This window comes from Microcaecilia unicolor, chromosome 6 (assembly GCF_901765095.1).
Source record: "Microcaecilia unicolor chromosome 6, aMicUni1.1, whole genome shotgun sequence".
NCBI lineage: Eukaryota > Metazoa > Chordata > Amphibia > Gymnophiona > Siphonopidae > Microcaecilia > Microcaecilia unicolor.
The window spans coordinates 345,841,727-345,863,238 of NC_044036.1; the positions used below are offsets into that span (position 1 = coordinate 345,841,727).

The 21,512-nt window shown below is 41.9% G+C and overlaps 1 protein-coding gene across 3 annotated transcripts in view; it reads right to left on the bottom strand.

The window, feature by feature from the left end:
- FASN (fatty acid synthase) overlaps window positions 1-21,512 on the bottom strand; it is a 126,184-nt gene that overhangs the window by 12,890 nt on the left and 91,782 nt on the right. For all 3 annotated transcript variants that reach the window (XM_030205194.1, XM_030205192.1, XM_030205193.1), the window contains 6 exons: window positions 19,863-19,985; window positions 18,284-18,507; window positions 14,087-14,288; window positions 11,763-11,914; window positions 8,917-9,008; window positions 4,076-4,227 (listed from right to left, as the gene is read on the bottom strand). In XM_030205194.1, the coding sequence (XP_030061054.1) occupies window positions 4,076-4,227; window positions 8,917-9,008; window positions 11,763-11,914; window positions 14,087-14,288; window positions 18,284-18,507; window positions 19,863-19,985 (945 nt within the window). The remainder of the gene's footprint in view (window positions 1-4,075; window positions 4,228-8,916; window positions 9,009-11,762; window positions 11,915-14,086; window positions 14,289-18,283; window positions 18,508-19,862; window positions 19,986-21,512) is intronic.

Below are 21,512 nucleotides of genomic sequence, written 5' to 3' on the forward strand. Positions count from 1 at the left end.
TGTACATAATACAGGCCTTTTGTGTGTGATGTAATATTTTATTTATAAATCACCCGCTAAATCTGGTGGCCCAAGAAAACTAATTAGTACACCTCTCAGCCCGTCCTATTATGCAAATTAAAACAGTCTAAAGAAACGTATTTATTTTAAAATTTCTAACCCGCTTATACTACAAAAAACATATACATAATCAATACAAAACCAAATGCAAACTTCATCAGTTACTACCTATCCCACCTTAATACTAAGCAAATAGAATGCCTCACAAACCAGCTCCACCCTCGGTTTACCATATTCCAAATTTATATTCCCAGGGCCGGCGGAACCTGGTAAACATGGTAAGCATGGCAGGGGGCGCCGACCTCTGGAGGGTGCCACAAGCCATGCTTACCGCCACCCGGGCAGCTCACCTACAAGTACCTGAAAGAATCCCAAAGAATAAGCAAGATTCAATGCTACCAAAACTAGGGAAAAGCAGTGGCTTCCCCAGATCTACCGTAGCAGTTTATGGAATAGAAATATACAGAAAATAATCTAATCTAATCTGGAACTTGATCACTATGCAAATCATATCTGGTAGTTCTAGACGGCTTACAAAATAAGAGACCCAAAAAACAGCGCTGGGAATTACATCAATCACAATACATTAAAGAACAAAAATGAATACAATAGTTTCAAACTTAACAAAATAAAACTCTCAGGCCTTATCAAATAAACAAGTTTTCAGTTTCCTTTGAAACTAAAGATAATTCGATTCAGTTCGGATACATTGTGGTAAATCATTCCATGTAGCGATAGAATAGAGGGAAAACATTAAGATCTAATTGATACACCTTTAACAATAGGATACCTTAGTAAAAATGTATTACATACCCGAGACGAAGAAAAAAATGGAGACAAAAGTTGGATTAAGAGATCCAGTAAAAGTATGCAATATATGAAAAACAAACAGTACATGCAATTTTGAAAATAATTTCAGATTTTAAAGGAAGCCTGCGAAGATACTCAGAAATGCTATCATATTTCTCGATCTGGAAAATCAATCAACCTGTTGTATTTTGTATCAGCTGAAGTTTTCTTAAGAGCACAGAATTTAATCCCATATACAACGAATTGCAGTAATCCAAATCAACATTTTACCAATAGGGCAAAATGATGCTCATGGAAGTTAGATCTTATTAGATCTTAATCGAACAATGTGAGCAAGTGTAAGGTGATGCATGTGGGAAAAAAGAACCCGAATTATAGCTACGTCATGCAAGGTTCCACGTTAGGAGTTACGGACCAAGAAAGGGATCTGGGTGTCGTCGTTGATAATACACTGAAACCTTCTGCTCAGTGTGCTGCTGCGGCTAGGAAAGCGAATAGAATGTTGGGTATTATTAGGAAAGGTATGGAAAACAGGTGTGAGGATGTTATAATGCCGTTGTATCACTCCATGGTGCGACCGCACCTTGAGTATTGTGTTGAATTCTGGTCGCCGCACCTCAAGAAAGATATAGTGGAATTGGAAAAGGTGCAGCAAAGGGCGACTAAAATGATAGCGGGGATGGGACAACTTCCCTATGAAGAAGACTAAGGAGGCTAGAGCTTTTCAGCTTGGAGAAGAGACGGCTGAGGGGAGACTTGATAGAGGTATATAAAATAATGAGTGGAGTGGAACAGGTGGATGTGAAGCGTCTGTTCACACTTTCCAAAAATACTAGGACTAGGGGGCATGCGATGAAACTACAGCGTAGTACATTTTAAACAAATAGGAGAAAATATTTCTTCACCCAATGCGTAATTAAACTCTGGAATTTGTTGCCAGAGAATGTGGTGAAGGCAGTTAGCTTGGCAGAGTTTAAAAAGGGGTTGGACGGTTTCCTAAAGGACAAGTCCATAGACCGCTACTAAATGGACTTGGAAAAATCCACAATTTCGGGAATAACATGTATAGAATGTTTGTACGTTTGGGAAGCTGCCAGGTGCCCTTCACCTGGATTGGCCGCAGTCAGGGACAGGATGCTGGTCTTGATGGGCCTTTGGTCTTTTCCCAGTATGGCATTACTTATGTACTTAATAGCCCCCCCCCCCCCCCCCCCCCCCCCCCCCCCCCCCCCCCCCCCCCCCCCCCCCCCCATGCTAGCAATTTGTGGTTCAAAAGAATCCAAGACAACACCTAGAACCTTTGAGCTATCATCAACATGAATATTGGTAATTTTAAATAAAGACCACATGGTGTATCCCATCTGCCTGTCCATACAGTTACCAAGCTCTACAGTCCCTGACTGAAAACAAAGCTTTACTAAACTGATTTTAAATCTGCTATTAGAAAGTTTCATAGAACATCCTTTCTTAGTGTTTTATCTGCATGTGCTTTGTGACACACAGTAGAAGCACATGGGCCTCTGGCTCCCACATTTTCAAAGGGAAACATACATTTGTGTGCAAGCTTCTGATGCTGTGGATCATGATATCATGCTAGCACGACTGACAGAAACAGGTATCAATGGAACAGTACTTGCCTGGTTCAGATCCTATCTATCAGACAGGCAACAATCCATAATGTTTGGCAGTAACTCATCCCCACCATGGGCACTGACCTGCAGGGTACCACAAGGATCGATACTGTCACCTATTCTGTTCAATATCTACCTCAAGCCACTAGCTGAGATGATTCGGTCAATGGACACTCAGTTCTACATCTATGTGGATGACGTGCAGCTACTCAAACCCACTGAACCTGACTTACCTACAGCCTTGAATAAACTGATTACCTGTCTAACATCACTTCAAGATTGGACTAAACACAACAAACTTTGCCTGAACCCAAGTAAAACCGAGCTTCTTTGGGCCCCTAACACAAGTGGATAGATACCTGACATCAAAATCCCTTTTGGGAAGTACAAACCCCTCTGAAATCACAAGTCAGGAACCTTGGAATACAGTTAGATTCAACACTTACTCTGAATTCCCCGAATCCAAGCAACCTTCAAAAGCTGCTTCTCCTATTTGCAACAGCTACGCTGCCTCTCTCCTTACATCCAGAAGGTAAATCTTATCCCAGTTGTGCATGCCATGGTAACACCAAGACTGGATTACTGCAATGCACTATACAATGGTCTGCCTACAAAGGGCCTGCACCAACTTCACCATTTTTGCAAAAACTTCATTGGCTACCAGTATAATGCAGGGCTAAATTTAAAACTCTCTGTCTGATCTTCAAGGCCCTGAAAGGGAATGATCTTGAGTACCTGAAGAATAGGATGATCCTCTACACACCGTCAAGGACACTAAGGTCCTCCCAAGGACTATCACTAACCACACCCTCTTCAAAAGACATTACAGGATGTGATACCCGCAAGCGAGCCTTCTCCGGAGTAACCCCCACACTCTGGAATGCACTGCCTGAAAGGCTCCACTTAACACAAGACTATTTCTACTTCAGGAAGCAGGTGAAACCTTGGCTCTTCAACAGGCCTTTAATGGAAGAAGTAACTAACTTGTTAGTCTCACTCACACACAAAAGGAGTGACTTGGGCTGCACATACTGCAGCAGGACATGTTAATCCACTCCTACCCTAGCTGAGATAATATTTAACTCTCTCTCTGACATCATGTGCAACTTTCTTTAAATTAGTCACCTTGCTTTCTAACTCTTCTTATTCTCTTACCTATCTATATATTCCATTTTTGCTTTACCCTTCACTATCAATTAAATTGTTCTACTACATATTGTGTTGACATTGTAAGTAGTATACTATGCCATACTTTGTATTATTTGAATATTTTTACTGCTGTAATTGCCTATTGCTCATGTTTGATCTATTCTTACTGTACACCACCTTGAGTGAATTCCTTCCAAAAAGGAAGTAAATAAATCCTAATAAATAAATAACATAGATGCAAAATACCCAAAGGAATATAAGCCATGCATATGCAATTCCTGTACCTGCGATGGCCCTCATCAGTGTGTTTATTTGTCCATGTATCTAAAACCCACGTATATACACACATACACGAGTATGCACATGCTTATGTGTATTTTCACTATGTAATTAGGGATCTCATTTTGGGGCATGTACTGCCATACCTGGGAGTTGGTCATGATGTCGCTGCTCACAGATACGCTCCATGGTTGAGTTGGCAAAACCATAATTACTCTGTCCAGCATTTCCTCTGCCACAGCTCACGGAGGAGAAAGTAACAAAGTAATCCAGATCTCGACAGAACTCACGACTCACACTGCACATGGGAAAACAGATTCATTTTATAAATCTAAGGAATTAGTTTTATCTTAATGTGGCTATGAGAAATTTAGCCAGCATACTATTCCCTCCATTATCACCAAAGTAACTGAGCGAGTATCTCAGAGTACTCTTCCCCCGATCATCTTCACCAAAGTACCTGTATGTATATAACACTATTAGATCACTTGTCTACTGGGTATCTCAGAGCACTCTTCTCCCGACTGTCATCAGCAAAGTACCTGACCCATATATAACTCCATTAGATTACTCATCAACTGAATATCTCAATTATCTTCACCAAAGTAACTGACCCGTATATCACCCCCTTAAATTACTCATAAACTGAGTATATACTTGACCTGTATATAACTCCATTAAATTACTTTACACACTGAGTATCTCAAAGTACTCTTCCCCCAATTATCTTCACCAAAGTATCTGTATGTATATAACTCTATTAGATCACTCATCCACTGAGTATCTCAGAGTACTCTTCCCCCAATTGATTGATGAACTAATGAACTTCCACAAACTGCTGAAGACCTATCTCTTTAACAAGGCATACCACAAAGATCAACCAATGTGAACATACACAACTCCTCCACATATATTCAGCACTGTCTTATAAAATCTGCTTGTTATATTACTATCATGTTTTCTTCATTATCATGTTGCCCCAATGATCCTTCTGTAACACTAAATGTCTATTTTCTAATATATTTCCACTATTCATGATGTATTGTAAGCCACATTGAGTCTGCAAAGAGGTGGGAAAATGTGGGATACAAATGCAATAAAATAAATAAATAAATTATCTTCACCAAAGTACCTGTCTGTATATAACTCCATTAGATCACTTGTCTGCTGGGTATCTCAGAGTACTCTTCTCCCAATTATCGTCACCAAAATACCTGTCTGTATATTAGATCACTTATCCAATGAGTATTCTCAGAGTACTCTTCTCTGATTCACCACTCCAGTATATATCTCCATTAGATTACTCATCCACTGAGTATCTCAGAGTACTCTTCCCCCAACTATCTTCACCAAAGCATCTGTCTGTATATAACTCCATTAGATCACTCATCCACTGAGTATCTCAGAGTACTCTTCTCCCAATTATCGTCACCAAAATACCTGTCTGTATATTAGATCACTTATCCAATGAGTATTCTCAGAGTACTCTTCTCTGATTCACCACTCCCATATATATCTCCATTAGATTACTCATCCACTGAGTATCTCAGAGTACTCTTCCCTCAATTATCTTCACCAAATACCTGTCCTGTATGTAACTCTGTGGTAGCATGGCTGGCAGACAGACACAGTCAGAGCGTAGTGTAAATCAAAAGGAAACTTTATTGCTGAACAGGCAATCAGAATAGCAGCCTGTTTCTATCACAGACTCAGGACTTAACATAGCAATAGTCACATTAGCAATGGTTTCTCCTCTCTTCAGCAGTCCTTTCTTGTCAGGCTTCTACAGGGTGAGGCAAAAAAAAAAAGTAACTCCTACAGTTTTTTGCAGTTTTCTCAGCAACTGCTTTGAATTTCAATGAGAAAATGTATGTACTTATTTAGTCATCATACTTATATATTACTATTAAACAGCATTTAGTTATATTAACCTATGTTGATGTTATTGACATTTTAGCATTACTACCTAGCGATTTTTGTGCATTAAAAACTTTCAAGCTAAAACACAGTAAAATAATGCTATTGGTTATTGGACAGAAAACAGAGGGTTGGGTTAAGTGGCCATTTTTCTGAATAGGGGAGAGTGAATAGTGGAGTGCCACAGGGATCTGTACTGAGACCGGTGCTATTCAACATTTATAAATGATTTGGAAAACGGGACAATGAGGTGATTAAAATTGCAGATGATGCAAAACTATTCAAGGTTATCAAAACACATGCGGATTCTTAAAAATTGCAGGAAGACCTTAGGAAACTGGAAGACTGGGCATTCAAATGACAGATGAAATTTAATGTGGACAAATGCAAACTGATGCACATTGGGAAGAATAACCCAAATCATAGTTACCTAATGCTAGCACCCCCCTTGGAGGCCAGCACCCAAGAAAAAGATCTAGGTATCGTCATAGATAATATGCTGAAATCTTCTGCCCAATGTGTGGCAGCGGTGGTCAAAAAAGCAAACAGGATGCTAGGAATTATTAGGAAAGAGATGATACTTAAGACTGAAAATACTATAATGCCTCTGTATCGCTCCATGGTGCAACCTCACCTTATGCATTGCGATTAGTTCTGGTCAACATATCTAAAAAAAGGTATAGCGGAATTAGAAAAGGTTCAAAGAAGAGCGACCAAAATGATAACGGGAATGGAACTCCTCTCATATGAGCCCTTACGCCAAGCCCCCTCCCTGCCCGTCTTCAAGTATTTGCTTAAAGCCCACCTCTTCAATGCTGCATTCGGCACCTAACCCTTACCGTTCAGTGAATCCAGACTGCCCCAATTTGACTGCCCCTATCGGACCGACCGTTCATTTGTCTATTAGATTGTCAGCTCTTTGAGCAGAGACTCTTTGTCTCTCTTTGTTAAATTGTACAGCGCTGAGTAACCCTAGTAGCGCTCTAGAAATGTTAAGTAGTAGTAGTAGAAAGGATAAAGAAGTTAGGGTTCTCCAGCTTGGAAAAGAGACGGATGAGGGGAAATATGATTGAGGTCTACAAAATCCCGAGTGGTATAAAACGATTTTTCACTCTCTCAAAAAGTACAAAGACCAGGAGACGCTCAATGAAATTACATGGAAATACTTTTAAAACAAATAGGAGGAAATATTTCCTCATACAAAGATAGTTAAGCTCTGGAAATTGCTGCTGGAGGATGTGGTAACAGCAGTCAGCATATCTGGGTTTAAAAAACGTTGGAGGAAAAGTCCATAGTCTGCTATTGAATGGACATGGGGAAGCCACTGCTTGCCCTGGGATTGGTAGCATGGAATCTTGCTACTATTTGGGTTTCTGTCAGGTACTTGTGACCTGGATTGGTCTCTGCTAGAAGCAGGATACTGGGCTAGATGGCCCACTGGTCTGAACCAGTGTGGCTATTCTTACGTTCTTAAACGATGCAATAAGTATGTCAGAATTCTGCAGTCACTGTGAATGGTCAAATTGTCCACCCCCAGCTTTAACACAAGCCTTCAGTCACTTTGGGAAGTTCTTAACAGCCTTGTCAATCGGCTGTCTCGGATCATCTGATGACTCCTTGCCCATGATTGCTTTTAATGAAATTATCTGTAAATTACCATATTATCAAATACAAATTATTCAGATTCAAATTATTGTTTACAAAAGTCTACATCACTGTAACATCATTAACAGTAAGCTGGTACCCCGTTTGTCTTTCAAATAATGTTAATTTTACAGTGCAAACATTTTTGAACATGTGAAAATCACTTCGTGGTCACGCTAAAGAGCCTGTAACTTCACTGTTTTATTTATTTATTGCATTTTATCCCACATTTTCCCACCTCTTTGCAGGCTCAATGTGGCTTACAATACATCATGAATGGTGGAAGTATATAAGAGAATATATATTTAGTATTACATAGGATCTTGGTTAACATGATAATGATGAAACATGATAGTAGTGTGACAAGCAAATATTATAAGACAGTTCTGGATATATTTGTAGGAGTTCACATTTTTTGATCTTTGTGGTACGCCTTGTTAAAGAGATGGGTCTTCAGTAGTTTACGGAAGTTAGTTAATTCATAGATCTCTTTCTACAAGGCACATAAACATAGATAGTAACAACAAATGAATTACTCTGTACAGCATAGTTCAAATCACTCATGCATAACTGTGGATCTGGCTCTAGTTAGGTCTGAGCCTTCACAAATACAGACATGCACTCTTTAGCTCTGCAGTCTTCTGTTCCTTCTCGTGTAACCCTTACTTCTTACCTTCCTTACTCTCGTGTAATTTACTCCTTACCTCTCGGTGCCAACCTTGGAAATAGGGCCTGTCCTTGATTCCCTGGTCTCCCTCACACCTTGGGAGGATTCCTTTACTCCCAGTCCTCCTCCAGGAGACCTCTGTACTCGGGGTCTCGCTCTGGAAACCTCTTCCCTCGGGGCCTCTCTGATCCACTCTGCTCCAGGGAATTTCACCACCTCTGGCATGGCAGGTTAGTGGCTTAACTGCAACTTCAGTGAAGGAGGGTTCTCATGGACACCTGCCACTATACCATTCACTCCCTCGCATACTCCATTAGATTACTCATCCACTGAGTACTTCACAGTACTCGTCTCCTGATTCACCAAAATACCTGACCCATATATAACACCATTTGATCTCTCATCCACTATCTTTATGAGATTCTTCCCCATCAATGTACCTGTATGAATCCTTGAACCAGAGTAACTTGGGTTGTCAGCTGGCTCCAGAATTTCCCAACAAGTTTGATCCAATCCCGCTTTATCTCGCTGCATGCAGGAACCTTTACTTCTGACTTCCCAATTACATTTCCAAAACACCCCACAGCTATAAAGTTTCTGCCTACAGTGGGGCAGACCCAGGACTGGAGCAACCCCGTTAGGGAAAATCTGCAACCAGTTGGCAACCAGGAGTAGCCCTCCCGATTTCCTCATCATAGCTTCAGCGTTCTCCCATAGCTACCACTATCAGACCCAGTGCTGCCCTCCTGCTGAGCCTACCTGTCCAGATGACGGGTGCCTGTATACTTAGGTTTGTTCACTTCCTGGAACAATTCTGGGGATTGATTCTCTAGCATAGCATCTCGCAAGACCTGAATGGAAATGAAATAGTTAACATAGCTCCCTATATTCTTTACAATGGTTGGTTATTGGGGAAGGGGGGGGGGGAAGCAAATACATCATGCCCTTATTTACACATTACTTTTACAGAGCTATGGAACACCAAGACCCATTTCTGGATACTCCTGGGATTCATACACCATTCCCCAATCACAGCCCACCCACAGGAGCTCCATCACTTAGACAGTGCCACTGAAAATCCAGGCAGACCGGCACTCTTCAGGCAGTGCCAGGCCAGTCTGGGACGGGAGGGGGGAGGATGTTACTCAGCAGCAATAACTATGCAAATAGTCAGGATAGCAAACAGGCTGTTATCCAGCCTAACATTGAACATTCAAGCAGAAAATGTCCATGACAGCCATGACTACAGGCTGCATATCGACACCTATGAGGTCAATATGCAATGCCATGTCATCCAATTCAATTTAACCAGATAATGTTTAGCTTTATTTTTATTAGAATTTACAGTATCGCTTTTTTAATCCATTAGTTTTAACCAGATAATGATGAATATTAGTAAATGTTGGATCCCAACCCTGACCTGCCTCTGACTGAACTCTTTTTTTTTTGTTACATTTGTACCCCGCGCTTTCCCACTCATGGCAGGCTCAATGCGGCTTACATGGGGCAATGGAGGTTTAAGTGACTTGCCCAGAGTCACAAGGAGCTGCCTGTGCCTGAAGTAGGAATCGAACTCAGTTCCTCAGGACCAAAGTCCACCACCCTAACCACTAGGCCACTCCTCCACTGTTGCTACTATTTGAGATTCTACATGGAATGTTGCTATTCTACTAGCAACATTCCATGTAGAAGTCGGCCCTTGCAGATCACCAATGTGGCCATGCAGGTTTCTACATGGAATGTTGCTAGTGGAATAGCAACATTCCATGTAGAATCTCCAATAGTAGCAACATTCCATGTAGAATCTCCAATAGTATCTATTTTATTTTTGTTACATTTCTACCCTGCGCTTTCCCACTCATGGCAGGCTCAATGCGGCTTACATGGGGCAATGGAGGGTTAAGTGACTTGCCCAGAGTCACAAGGAGCTGCCTGTGCCTGAAGTGGGAATCAAACTCAGTTCCTCAGTTCCCCAGGACCAAAGTCCACCACCCTAACCACTAGGCCACTCCTCCACTGTTGCTACTATTTGAGATTCTACATGGAATGTTGCTATTCCACTAGCAACATTCCATGTAGAAGTCGGCCCTTGCAGATCACCAATGTGGCCGCGCAGGCTTCTGCTTCTGTGAGTCTGACGTCCTGCACATACGTGCAGGACGTCAGACTCACAGAAACAGAAGCCTGCGCAGCCTTCTACATGGAATGTTGCTAGTGGAATAGCAACATTCCATGTAGAATCTCCAATAGTAGCAACATTCCATGTAGAATGTCCAATAGTTGCAACATTCCATGCAGAATCTCCAATAGTATCTATTTTATTTTTGTTACATTTGTACCCTGCGCTTTCCCACTCATGGCAGGCTCAATGCGGCTTACATGGGGCAATAGAGGGTTAAGTGACTTCCCAGAGTCACAAGGAGCTGTCTGTGCCTGAAGTGGGAATCAAACTCAGTTCCTCAGTTTCCCAGGACCAAAGTCCACCACCCTAACCACTAGGCCACTCCTCCACTGTTGCTACTATTTGAGATTCTACATGGAATGTTGCTATTCCACTAGCAACATTCCATGTAGAAGTCGGCCCTTGCAGATCACCAATGTGGCCGCGCAGGCTTCTACATGGAATGTTGCTAGTGGAATAGCAACATTCCATGTAGAATCTCCAATAGTAGCAACATTCCATGTAGAATCTCCAATAGTATCTATTTTATTTTTGTTACATTTCTACCCTGCGCTTTCCCACTCATGGCAGGCTCAATGCGGCTTACATGGGGCAATGGAGGGTTAAGTGACTTCCCAGAGTCACAAGGAGCTGCCTGTGCCTGAAGTGGGAATCAAACTCAGTTCCTCAGTTCCCCAGGACCAAAGTCCACCACCCTAACCACTAGGCCACTCTTCTTTGATTGAATAAATTTTGGGCCGATATGAAGTCTTCTGGGCAAGAGCTATCTGTTTAGCAGCTTGGAAAAAAACAAACAAAAAAAAAAAAAGACGACTCCTACAGTTAACCAGATAAATCATTTCAATACTGAGTAGAGGGTCAGTCTAATGGTTAGTGCAGTGGTCTGAGAACCTGGGGAACTGGGTTTGATTCCCACTACAGCAAACTGTGACCCTGACAGTCATTGCCCAGGTACAAAACTTAGATTGTGAGTCCATTAGGGACAAAGTACCTGTACATAATCCTCCTAATTCCATATATAGCACTCAAAATACTTGCACAATTGAATTGCTTAACAAGCTAATTAGCGCCAATAGTGGGGCACTAACAGTTATTGGCGCTAATTGGAATTTATCTATAAAGATGTGGGTGTAAAATTTTCTGCGTGGATCTGAAAAGGGGGTGTGGCCATGGGAGGCACATGGGTGGGTCAGGGGCATTTCTAGGGTTTGCGCACAGTGTTATAGAACTCAGGGGATCCGCACTTAATTTTGGCACGGGAATTTACACCAGAGTCCAATTGGTGTAAATCCTCATGCCCAAAATTGGCCACAGATCCCAGCGATAAGTGCTTTTCTATAAACAGAGATCATCTTTGAGCGCCATTTATAGAACAGCGCTTAGCACGCATTAGATTTACAGAACCGAGTCTAGTACTACTCACCATTGCCAAGTTAAATATCCCTCCCACGGGTCCCAGTTGACTTGCTTCCTTTACGAGGCTCCGTGTTTCTTCTAATGATCCTACATCATGAGTGGATATCAGCACCTGAACTCCCATTTCCTGCCAGTCTTGCACACGCTTTGCTTGGTAACCTGTAATCAGACACTACTTGTTACATGAAGCTGTTGGAATCTGTTTCTTCATACAGTCGATACAGTGAGGTTGAGGTTATGAAATAAAAATCTAAAACACTACTACTTGCTCTTATTTCTCAATGAAGCTAGTCGAGCGATTTCTATGGATACTGTACCAGATACACATCTATTCATATATACTTTATATATGTAACAGGTGATTAGTGTAACTGTTTAGGGAAAAGATTTCTGAAAGGGCAAAACAGGAACTTGAAAATAATCTAATCAGAACTACAGAGATCATTATTCAAAAGTAGATTTGCAATTAACTTTGGAATTAAGTACATTTTTTTTCTGTTCATTTGGGGCAAACCAATGTATAACTTTTGACCAGGAATTTCAATGTTTCAATGTCCAATCAAAAGTTACATTGCTAGAAGAGGGCGTGACTGGAGGCATTCTGGGGTGGGGCTTAAACTTAAAGGGAAAGATAGTCATTATCCAGATAACTTTATTCGTTTAAGTCAAGGAGATCTAATGATAGGAGACCACATGTATCTATCTGGCTCATTATCTGGGCTGAAGGCAGTCGGCAGAGCTTGCTGCCATATTGGTTAGAACAAATCAATAGCAATCGCTAATTTGTGAGTTTTATGCTGTTTTATTAAACCTCCTAGGTTTTATGGTTTTTTTTTCTGTTAGGAGGGGATCGGGGGAATGTAAGGGGAGTTGGGGAGTTTTCGAGGGGGTCTGTGAAAGTGGGTGGGTTATACTTCAAAATGTATTTGTCAGTGCTCCAGAGCTTGTTTTGTTATTTGCAGTGCTGTATTGTGGATGTTAGTGCTGTGCTCTAGGCCTTTATTTTTCCTTATGATGACAAAGGTATTTCTATATAAAAAAATAACAAACACTTATGACTGCCTATGTGTGGATTTTTTTTGACAGCTTATTTGAAAGCTTCCCATATGTAGATATATATCATGAAATAAAATTGAAAATCACTAAAACAGCATTAAAAATTATTGTTCTGCTAGAAACAGCAGTAATAAACTCTCTGTATTTTGTGCTCATGTTTCTACGCTGTTCTATACAATACAATAATACATGGCCAAATCTCAGTGAGGTTATTCTGTTACTTGCCTGTTGTAATCTGCTTTGGGAAGTCTAGTGTTTTGAAGATGAAATATATTGAAATTAAATGGAAGTAAAATTAAACTCTCCTTTCATTGGGGCACATGGAATCACATCTTCACCACATCTCTTTTGTAGAAGTTTACATTTTAGATACACAAATGGATTTTTCTGTTTTGAGCATATTTCAGGGATAAGTGGTTTTATAAGTCAAAATAACACAAAATAAATATTTGGTTTCATGTAGATCTATCATTTTCTGAAACATAACTACATGGGCTGTATGCAGTCCATTGGCTTTCTGATATTTTGTTCTTGTGATGACTTATACTGTGCCAAAACCGAAAACTCTTATCTCTTCTTTCTGGATCATAATAACATTTTGGGAGCAAGTCGATGGATATGTCTGAAACATTTAACAATGCTGAGATTAGCATATATACCCAACCGGGAATTTAAAAGTCTGTCTTTTATTGATGCCAGATGTTCAGAAATCATCATACGCAAAGCCAAATGGAGTTCACAATTTCCACAGAAGTTCAACAGCACGAAAGGAAGTGGAAAAGAGACCAACTTCAAGAGATCAAACAGAATAAGATGATCCAAAACACAAACTCTATTCTGACCCTACACGGGCCGTGTTTCGGCTTTTAAAAAAGCCTTCCTCAGGGGTCGATCAGTGAGTGCACAGTTGTATACTGATTGACAGTGGAGCACATGAATTGATGTCTCTAAACATAGGGAGGTGTACTGTCTCGCACTGCTTATCCCTGAGGTTAAGTAACATGGAATCATGCTACGTTTTGGGACTCTGCCAGGTACTTGTGAACTAGACTGGCCATTGCTGGAAACAGGATACTGGGCCAGACAGATGCTTGGACTGAGCCAATAGGGCAATTCTTATGTTCTTACGTGATTTTTTTCCCCTCTCCCCATCAATTCTCCTTATCACAGCCTGGTATCAACAGCAGCCTGAAGATCACTTGTGTCCAAGTTCATGATTATTAGAATGGCTTAAAATACAACGACCCTCTTGTACTTTGTTTTGTGTCCACTTACCGTATCGTATACCAGAGCGAGATGTCAGTACTAGCTTTCGAGCCCCTCTCTCAATTAGCCACTGAGCTAACTCCAGACCAAAGCCACCAAGGCCCCCGGTGATGATATAGGACTTGGATGCTGGACATGAGGTTCGAGGAATAGCAGAAAGAAATACAGGCTCAACTTCACCTACAGGAATCTCCTTCTCCTCCTCCCGGATCTGCCAATAAAATAATAGAAAGTTATTCAGCAGAAGAGAAGCATGGAGATTTTAAGGTCTGGCTGAGATGGCCAATCCTCACCAGCACTTTGCAGTATCTGCTCTGCAGTCTGGGTGCACTGGTGGGAAGCACAGCATTTCTGGGGCTTCCACTGCAGGTGAGCTGCAGCACCCTTATGGGCTTGCACTGCCTGTCAGCTTCCCTAATGCAGCTCAATCATAGAGCAGTGGATGCACAGGGCCCAGGCTCCCCACTCAGGCTAGCACAGGACCTGCAGCTACATGCTAAAGCACTGTCTGCTGCATGCAGTCTGCACTTGCACAGAGGGCCCTCTTGAAAAACAGTAACTGGCTAAGTTAGTGATTTAGGGGTCCACTCTGCAGACTTCACTTACCTAGGAACCAAATGGTGGAACTCCTTACCACCCAAAATAAGAAATATATTAGATTCCAAAAAAATCCTCAAATTGTTCCTATTCAAGCAAACCCTCACAAAGAACAACCATATTTCAAACAACTAATTGTTACCTGAATTGGTTATTACTCCTTTTACCATTAACTTTCTCTTTGCTTCATGTACAATTTCTCGTTAATAATAGATTTTCTAAATGTTAAACATCTGTAGCTGTCCCTGTATTTTTATGATACTGTATTGTAAAATTGGATTCTTACAACAAATTACTTTCTTATGCATTATTCTTTGTTATGCACCCTTTATTGTAAGCCACACTGAACTCAAACTTCTTTGGGATAATGTGGGATATAAATGTCACAAATAAATAAATAAACAAATACATTTTACAAAGGTGTGCTAGTGTTTTTAGTGTGCGCTAAACACTAGAGATGCCCATATATTCCTATGGGCGTCTCAAGTGCTTAGCACATGCTAAGAACGCTAGCGTACCACTGTAAAAGACCCCCTTAGTTATTCATTTCTAGCAGGGATCAGGTTGCTGCACAGCCATTTGGGGGGGGGAGCCCTTACCACCACCCACACTAACCCGGTGGTAACCGGGCAGTGATTACTGCCGGGTATGATGGCGTACTAGGGTTAGGAAGCACCACCGGGCTGCTGTAGTAGCCCGGCAGTACTTCCTGTTTAACGAGCAGTAAGCCTGCGTTGGGTTTACCGCCGCTAAGTAAAAGGGGCTCATTATTATTCATCACAGCAAATGCCAGAGTACACACATATGCTTTTACTTGTTCTGAATAGCACAATAGAGCAAATTCTTTGCAGTGTTTCTGGGGCAATGGAGGGTTAAGTGACTTTCCCAGAGTCACAGGGAGCAGCAGTGAGAATCAAACCCAGTTCCCCAGGATCAAAATCCACTGCACTAACCAGTAGGCTACTCCTCCACTTCCAAATGGTATAAGCTGTTTGCACTGTGTTATCTTGATCTTAATAAAACCGTTGAAATATAGTGTTGCCCAATTTGCCAGTTTTCTTAATCTCTGTAAACATTTCTTCATCCATCTGTTCATTCCGTCCTGGCGGACGGTAGTACAGCCCTACAAGAATACTCCTTCCCTTCACACATGGAATTTCTATCCATAAGGATTCCACGCTGCTATCTGTGTCATGTGGGATGTTTATTTTATTTGACTCAATTCCCTCTTTAACATATAGCAAACCCCCCCCCCCCCCAATCCAATTTGATCCTCTCTATCATTGCGATACAATTTGTACCCTGTTAACACAGTGTCCCATTGATTGTCCTCTTTCCACCACGTCTCTGAGATGCCTATTATATCTACCTCATCATTTAGTGCTATACAGTGGTGGAAATAAGTATTTGATCCCTTGCTGATTTTGTAAGTTTGCCCACTGACAAAGACATGAGCAGCCCATAATTGAAGGGTAGGTTATTGGTAACAGTGAGAGATAGCACATCACAAATTAAATCCGGAAAATCACATTGTGGAAAGTATATGAATTTATTTGCATTCTGCAGAGGGAAATAAGTATTTGATCCCCCACCAACCAGTAAGAGATCTGGCCCCTACAGACCAGGTAGATGCTCCAAATCAACTCGTTACCTGCATGACAGACAGCTGTCGGCAATGGTCACCTGTATGAAAGACACCTGTCCACAGACTCAGTGAATCAGTCAGACTCTAACCTCTACAAAATGGCCAAGAGCAAGGAGTTGTCTAAGGATGTCAGGGACAAGATCATACACCTGCACAAGGCTGGAATGGGCTACAAAACCATCAGTAAGACGCTGGGCGAGAAGGAGACAACTGTTGGTGCCATAGTAAGAAAATGGAAGAAGTACAAAATGACTGTCAATCGACAAAGATCTGGGGCTCCACGCAAAATCTCACCTCGTGGGGTATCCTTGATCATGAGGAAGGTTAGAAATCAGCCTACAACTACAAGGGGGGAACTTGTCAATGATCTCAAGGCAGCTGGGACCACTGTCACCACGAAAACCATTGGTAACACATTACGACATAACGGATTGCAATCCTGCAGTGCCCGCAAGGTCCCCCTGCTCCGGAAGGCACATGTGACGGCCCGTATGAAGTTTGCCAGTGAACACCTGGATGATGCCGAGAGTGATTGGGAGAAGGTGCTGTGGTCAGATGAGACAAAAATTGAGCTCTTTGGCATGAACTCAACTCGCCGTGTTTGGAGGAAGAGAAATGCTGCCTATGACCCAAAGAACACCGTCCCCACTGTCAAGCATGGAGGTGGAAATGTTATGTTTTGGGGGTGTTTCTCTGCTAAGGGCACAGGACTACTTCACCGCATCAATGGGAGAATGGATGGGGCCATGTACCGTACAATTCTGAGTGACAACCTCCTTCCCTCCGCCAGGGCCTTAAAAATGGGTCGTGGCTGGGTCTTCCAGCACGACAATGACCCAAAACATACAGCCAAGGCAACAAAGGAGTGGCTCAGGAAGAAGCACATTAGGGTCATGGAGTGGCCTAGCCAGTCACCAGACCTTAATCCCATTGAAAACTTATGGAGGGAGCTGAAGCTGCGAGTTGCCAAGCGACAGCCCAGAACTCTTAATGATTTAGAGATGATCTGCAAAGAGGAGTGGACCAAAATTCCTCCTGACATGTGTGCAAACCTCATCATCAACTACAGAAGACGTCTGACCGCTATGCTTGCCAACAAGGGTTTTGCCACCAAGTATTAGGTCTTGTTTGCCAGAGGGATTAAATACTTATTTCCCTCTGCAGAATGCAAATAAATTCATATACTTTCCACAATGTGATTTTCCGGATTTAATTTGTGATGTGCTATCTCTCACTGTTACCAATAACCTACCCTTCAATTATGGGCTGCTCATGTCTTTGTCAGTGGGCAAACTTACAAAATCAGCAAGGGATCAAATACTTATTTCCACCACTGTATATTCTAACTCTCCCATCTTATTTTGTAGGCTTCTAGCATTTGTATACAGGCACTTCAAGCTGTGTTTTTTTCCTTTGATCTACAAGATGCTTAGAAGCTAAAGGGGACAATATGCATCCTTTATCCTGTTCTCTCCTTACTTACTTTCAGCATTGGCTTAATTTCAGCATTGTTGAAACCTCTCTACTGGGATTCCCTAAATGTCCTGTTTGAATAGAATCCTTCAAGGATACTACACCCCGAATCATGCGCTTCTGGGCGACTGTCAGCTTTCCCCTCCATTCTAGTTTAAAAGTTGTTTTATCTCCTTTTTAAAAGTTAGCGCCAGCAGCCTGGTTCCATCCTAGTTAAGGTGGAGCCCATCCTTTTGGTACAATCTCCCCCTTTCCCAGAATGTCGCCCAGTTTCTAACAAATCTAAATCCTTCATCCTTGCACCATCGTCTCAACCACACATTGAAACTTCGGCGCTCTGCCAGCCTTTTTTGGGTCCTGCGTGTGGAACGGGGAGCTTCTCTGATGTAAATAATTTGCAGATCGTCACCAACCATAACTGTATTATATGACTGCACAAGACACAGAAAACGTAATGATATTAAGAAAGAAAGTTGAATCTTTCCTCTTACCTTTATCAGGACTTTGCCGATATGTTTCCCTTGTGCCATGAACCTGAAGGCTGCTTCTACATTTTCCTTTTGAAAGACAGTACTCCGCAGGGGTTTCACAACACCATCTCTGATGCCCGCTCTTAGCAAGTTTGACACATCCTCCCAGTCCCGGTTTCCCTCCTCAAAGAGGGCATCCAGCAAGATCCCGTGAAATGACACGTTCCTCAGGAACATGGCCATTCCTAGAGAGGCATGAGAAAGAGTTTGTCATGTACAGCATGTGAGAGGAGGGCTATGTGTGGGGAAAGAAGAGGACAGGCTGGACATACAGGGGTGTAAAAGATCCCCTATGAGACAGATTACAGACTACCCCATAGCGAAGGTCAATGTCCTGTATAGAACAGCACTCCTGAAACCCACATAGAGTTACACCTGCTCCAAGGCCACAGTACTCTTGTGTTTGCATGTGCTGGTACTTACAATGCACAAATGCTCCCTTATCTGCTCATTCTCCACCCCCTGCGAATGCTTATGTAAGTAAGTTGCATGTTTTTGAGTGTCTACATTTACATATCTACATCCCTGGCCAACTTTATAAGCACCTATGTGAACACATTAAAGAACTCTTGCATGATTAAGTCCTAAAATTACTCCCAGTGTGCATCTCTGTACAGTACTGCCTAACCCCCACCCCCACCCCACACACCCAGGAACCCCTCCACCTGAATGCACATAAAAGAATGTGTCTCGTTAAAGTTAGAAGATTTCTCTCCAGGGTTCAAGTGCACTGTCCAGATAAAGCCACTGAAAATCCATGGATAGGGGACATATAGGTTTAATCAGCAGTTGCTATACACATTAAGTCCTTTTTTAGGTATTAACTCGCTCTCTCTTTTAGATTATACTTAGGTGCTTCAGGACAATCTTCAAAACTATTTACATTTGGAAATAATTTCCTCAACATGGCTAACAGTCCATACGGAAAGGGTTTCACTATACATTTCCACTCCCAGAGATGTACGTTGGAGAGGAAAATAAGATGCATACATTATATCAGGGAGGTCTGGTAACCTTAACAAGGCACATAATATTACATGCACTCAAGTGACAGAATTCAAAAATGCATGGGATTAACTCAAAGGATCCTTAAATGGAAAGAGTATGGAATCAAAAGAAAAACTTAGCGGTATTTAGAAAGTAATTCCAGTAGCTGGGAAGTAAGGCCAGCTGGGCACACTTATAGTCTGTGTCCTGATATGGAAAGACAGATGTGGAGGGCTGGGGTGGGCTTTGATGGAAGGAAGGGCAGTGCTGGGTAGACTTCTACAGTTTGACCCCAGAACAGCAGGAACATATCAAGACAAGTGTGCATATTTTATATCACATTCATCTCATATACTATGAGCGTGCTCAGAGACTGGACTGGAGAAGCAGCAACAGCAGCGGTGGGGAGCAGGGAAAGGTCTGCCACATACCTCTGCTGAGGTCTCGCATACCCCTTGGAGTTATGTGTGCTGTGTGTTGAGAACATCTGTACTAAAGGAAGCATTTAATTCTTTAGCCTTTAGTAGTGGAACATTCCAGATCTAAGTCTCACCAAGTGGGCTGTTGTTGGAAAGATCATATTTGCCAATTTCCAGGAAGCGTCCATGCCGAGCAAGACAGCGCAGACTGGCCTGCAGTTTCTCTTCTGCGAGAGAGTTTAAAACCAAATCAACACCTGCAGGAAAAGAGAAACAAAATGATCAGCTTTCCTGTGCATCTCACTCCTCCTTCGGTATCTTCATCTCTCCCCTTCACCTACTATTTGAGACTCCCCAGAAGACCTTCTGTCTCCACCCCTATCTAATAAGGCTCAGTAATAATCTACTAAATAGGGAATCAACAAATCCTGAAAAGCTAAGTAAAACTCAACAGTCAGGACCAGGCGCCTTTCCACGTGATAGAGCTTTGATTGCCATACAAACCTCTGTATCCTCAGTTTGAACTCCCAACTTTTCACTCTGCTGCTCAGTGAGTACTGCATGTGGATGATTACCCCCAAAAAAGCATCAAAATCCACTTTTGTAAAATTAATCTCAGAAACATATACAAATGTATGCGGATCCTGTTTAGTCCTAGTCTTCTGTACTGTTCTATGTAAAGTATTCTCTCTTTCTTTCTTGCCCTTCTACTCTATTATTCTCATTTCTATCTGATTTCACCCGGAGATCTCTCTCTCTCTCTCTGGTTTATGTAAGCCACATTGAGCCTGCATGTCTGTGGGGAAAATGTGGGGTATAAATACATTAAAAAATAAATAAATTTTCATAACATGTAAGGAACTCCGAGACAATGCCTGAATCACAGGCATGACACTCCCCCACATAATTAATTATTATTATTATTTTTTTGTTACATTTGTACCCCGCGCTTTTCCACTCATGGCAGGCTCAATGCAGCTTACATGGGGCAATGGAGGGTTAAGTGACTTGCCCAGAGTCACAAGGAGCTGCCTGTTCCTGAAGTGGGAATCGAACTCAGTTCCCCAGGACCAAAGTCCACCACCCTAACCACTAGGCCACTCCTCCACTCTACTTCTATGCCTCTGCCCCTTCAAATATTGTGCTAATAAGCACTCAGACCTGTTGTTCTCCGAGTAATATAGAGACCTACACATGAAGATCGAATGCAGTTGGTTTGATGTTTCCACTGTATTTGAGACCATGGACCATGACTTATTACTAGATAGATTACAGGGATTTAGATTTATGAGGAAAGTATTAAAATGGTTTGATGGATTCCTGAGGAATAGATGGTATATGGTCAGGAAGGATAGCTGCTCATTCCCCTTTTGGGTCCTTCCCTGTGGAGTCCCTCAAGGATCACCTATTTCTCCTTTGCTTTACAATGTTTTTATTACCTCACTGAGTACAGTTATGCTGGGATGTTTTTATATGCAGATCTTTATGTTGGCTCACTATAAATGAAAACTTTAATTTGTTAACAGAAAAGCTGATGTCTGCTATTGATAAGATTAAAAGCTGATCTACCCCTTCAATAGCCTTCAGCCTTGCAGGTGTCTCATATATTTAGGTACAGTAGGTATTTTTCTGTTTCTGGATGGCTCACAATAAAAAAAGACTTAAAGTGGGATTTGAACCCGGGTCCCTTGGTTTACAATCCATTGCACAAACCACCAGACGACTCCTCAGACTTGCTTTCTCCTTTGCTAAGAATGCCTATAATACTTGAAGCTTTTCTAGAG